At 36.6% G+C, this 3651-nt stretch overlaps 1 protein-coding gene across 1 annotated transcript; it reads right to left on the reverse strand.

Moving 5' to 3' along the window:
* Positions 1 to 380: 380 nt before the first annotated feature.
* On the reverse strand, positions 381 to 3385 carry LOC142229318 (uncharacterized). The gene is made up of 2 exons (XM_075299872.1): positions 2833 to 3385; positions 381 to 1879 (listed from the first exon to the last, which is right to left on the reverse strand). Exon 2 carries the CDS (start codon positions 1853 to 1855, stop codon positions 566 to 568), a length of 1290 nt encoding a protein of 429 aa, XP_075155987.1. The 5' UTR covers positions 1856 to 1879; positions 2833 to 3385; the 3' UTR covers positions 381 to 565.
* Between the last annotated feature and the right edge of the window lie 266 nt (positions 3386 to 3651).

Genomic DNA, 3651 nt, shown 5'->3' on the forward strand with positions numbered 1-3651 from the left:
CTCCGAACAGATTTTCCATAGAAAACTTCAACTCCGAACAAATTTTCTATAAAAGACTTGGTGTCTGAACAAATTTTGTTTATAACTATTAAACTCCGAAAAAGTTTTCTATAGAAAACTTGGTCTTCGAACAAATTTTTCATACAAAATTTAGTCTCCAAACCATTTTTTTATAGAAAATTGGTTTCAAAACATTATTTTTAGAAAGCTTAGTCTTCAATTTCTTTCATACTTCTCCCACTCTATAATCCTATCGATTGTTTAGTTGTTGTAAAAAAAGATTTTGTAATGGGGTTTTTAGTTGTCTTCAATATTTTCTTTTATTTTTTAAAAACATTAACAAAAATTTGTAATTAAAAAATTTTTGAATTCCATTATTTTGAATGAATGCAATTTTAAAATTTCTTCTACCAAATTTAAGGCAATAACAAAGCTTCTTTTCAAGTCTTCAACTCTTTTTGGATTAATACCAGGACATATAATCTAACTAGAAATAAATAAATGATTTCGCTTTGGAAGCATCCTGCGTCTTTAGTTGTTGAATACTGATGGCCCTTTTTCCATCTCAACTTGGACTTAACTTAGTTGGAGAAAAACTAAGTCTACGTTTAGTGGCATCCAATGTTTTAGTATCTTCGGCTGTAGATTGGCAGGCTAAGGTGGAATCATTGTCATTATCCTCATACTCGCTGGATGAGTTGTGACCACTATCGGGGCTAACATTGCGCATTAGTTTCTTGGGATGAACATCATCCTGTATGAGTTCAGCCTCAAAAACTTTGCGTAGATTGTAGGAATGCAGAAGAGGGGTTTGTTGATGGGGGGCTTTACCCAAGAGTTTTTGGGCGGAGTTGATAACGCTGGCCTTGATTTGATTTAGTTTTCGTTTTCTTCTCACCCCACCTTGCCTCCTCAATTGACCAGCATCGAATTCCTCATGGGGCAGATGAGGGGAGCATATTTCACGCTCATTAAAGAGACTCTTTTTTGTTAGCTTGGCACGATATTCTTTTTCCTTTTGACGATAACGAGCCTTTTCCGAATCCCAAACTTCATGAAGGTCACTGGCAGGATCATCGGCTGGAGTATAGGAGGGAGACATATTGTGCTGATTGTTACCATGGTGCTTGTGGGCCTTCTGTTGTTTATGACCTTTACGGGTGCTTTCCAAAATGGCATCTATCATGCGTTCCAGAGTAACATCACCCATTTTTGAGGAACTCAGAGAAGACTCTTCCATATAGGCTGGGTAACGCAGGGTTAAATCTCTGGGCTTCACAAATGTCTTTGTTTCCAGAGTTTCTTCATTTAAGGACAATGATGATTTGCCATGGGGATGGGGGGTAATATAACGAGGCTTTTCAAAATATGAATCAGGTATTCCAACACCTCGCAGAGCCAATAAAGGTCCAGGAATTAAACCACAAGGAGAGTATTCCACATCGAATGTAGGTAAAGTAGAGGCATAATTGGTGGGCATGGTATAATGATCGGTCGAACAAGGTTCAGGGGTTTTCATCAAACTTGGGGAGGTTTTGGGCAGCGATAGTCTTTTGGGAGAATTTAGGAGCAAGGGTTCTGCCACTATGTTACTCAGATCTTTGAGACTGTCCAATTTCCGCGATGGACTTCCACTAAAACTCCGAGAGGTGGGATGCAAAGGGGTTGAGGTGTATTGATTTTCTTTATCATGCCAAGAGGTCCTTGGCCTGAGAGAGCCAACATCTGATGATTTACGTTTCAAACGTCGTCGCTGAGCCTGTGTCAAACGAGGTTGTTCTGCCGATGCCATGTTGAGTTGTTCATTGCTTTGCAGATATGTCTGGCGAGGACCATTTACAGCCCATTTCAACATTTTGCGGATGTGTTCTTGTTAATGCTACAATGAAATAAAACGGGAATAGGCCATTAGTTAAAATCCAGTTTCAATTGTTTGATGAGGAGACAAGATAAGTAAACACCCAGGCAATTGTTAACAAAAATCTGGGTAATATTCTGAAGGAAACATTTCTGCTTTTTGGAAAGAAGATGCAGCAGTACTTGTTTGCCATAGAAAATCAAAAGCAAACAGGCCATAAAACTCGTTTAGAGATTTGCAAAATTTTCGCGCGCGAATTTTTTTTTGCTTCATTTCGACAAAAAGGTCGTTTTCTTATTGTTTCGTTAACCCAGCCAATGGTCATGGGCATGCGCACATTCTGTCTGATTTTGTGTGTTTGTGTGTTTAGCTAAGAGGATGGAGGAAGGAAGAACTTTGGTTCTTTTGGTTCGTGAAGACTACACAAATTTCAATAACTGAGTGTTTATTTAAGGAGGAACCCAAGGTCTTATAATTGGGAGTTTCACGAAGAAAAACAACAAGCTTTCCTGTGTTTACCTTGTCTGAAAGCTTTTAAAGGAATTCAAGCTGAGCACACCAGAAAAAAAAAATCAAGACGTTTTTATTTAAACGAAATTCTGGAATTCTAAAGAGTTTGCGTTTCATGCAAGATTAACTTCACCATAGAGGCAAAGCATAGAGGGTATGGGGGACAACCAGATTTCTGCTTTGCAAATTTTTTTGGGCAATTCTGGTTTTAGATGAAGTAGGATCAATTTTTGAATTAGGCAAACTTGGTGGTTGATATCCTTTTAAATAAGTGCCCTTCAAGGGGTCCTTGAATTTTGTGAATGAGTTTTTTTGGTGGTGTTAAGAGGCTTTAGGCATTTGCAGTCCACCAAAAAAATTAATTTGAATGGTAGTTAAAAAATCACCAACACTTCAGTAGAGAGCCTTAAACTTCCAGATCAAAAAGTTTTAAATATTGTCCAGAGTGTGGCTTGAAGTCTTACCTTTTTGCAAAATGAAAATTTTAATTATCCAATGTGGGTAATCCAAAACAGGGTAATCCAAAAATTGAAGAGCTGTGATTTTCGGTTTAGCTAAATCATTTGAATTGATTTTTAAATAATTTAACAATTGTTTTTATTTATAATTTCACTTTTTGTTTATTAAAATTTTTCTTTTGGTCTTTTCATACAAAATCTTTAAATTTTCTTATTTTTTCTCTTTCAGTTTAAGCGAACTTCACACTGAACTTCTTCACTGAACCGCTTTCGAATTTCAACTGAGCTATGATGTGTTCATGCAGCCGTTTAGCTAGCGAATACTCTGCTCTTACAATTCCACCCTGGCCTTTTATACCAAAAACCAAAGCAAAGAGGCAATAACAATTATAAGAGCAAGCATTGGTGTGTTTATTCACAGTCGTTTTCTCTTTCAAGAGAGAAAGAGAGAGATAAAGAAAAGGAGATTATAATTCAGGACAATAGGCCAGTGAGAACAACTGAGATATTCCAAAGAGAATTTACGAATTTAGAGGTCCTATGAATAAAACCTAAAGGCTTAAAAATTTCTAAAATTCCTACACCCAGGCACTGAAATGTAATTGATATTTTTTTTTTCAATGCCTTACTAAACTAAATTATAGCAACAGTTTTTTTTTGTGAATTTCAATTTGTTAGGGTGCTGTAATGGGAGGATGTGTGAATGGGTGAGATATGTGGGGTAATAGGAGGACAAATCTATGGTATCTGATCTTTAATTGGAAGTAATGCAAAAACAGAAAGACTCTTGAAGGCGTTCTTTTAATTAAATTTGCTCTTGTTCGG

This window comes from Haematobia irritans, chromosome 3 (genome assembly GCF_050003625.1).
Source record: "Haematobia irritans isolate KBUSLIRL chromosome 3, ASM5000362v1, whole genome shotgun sequence".
NCBI lineage: Eukaryota > Metazoa > Arthropoda > Insecta > Diptera > Muscidae > Haematobia > Haematobia irritans.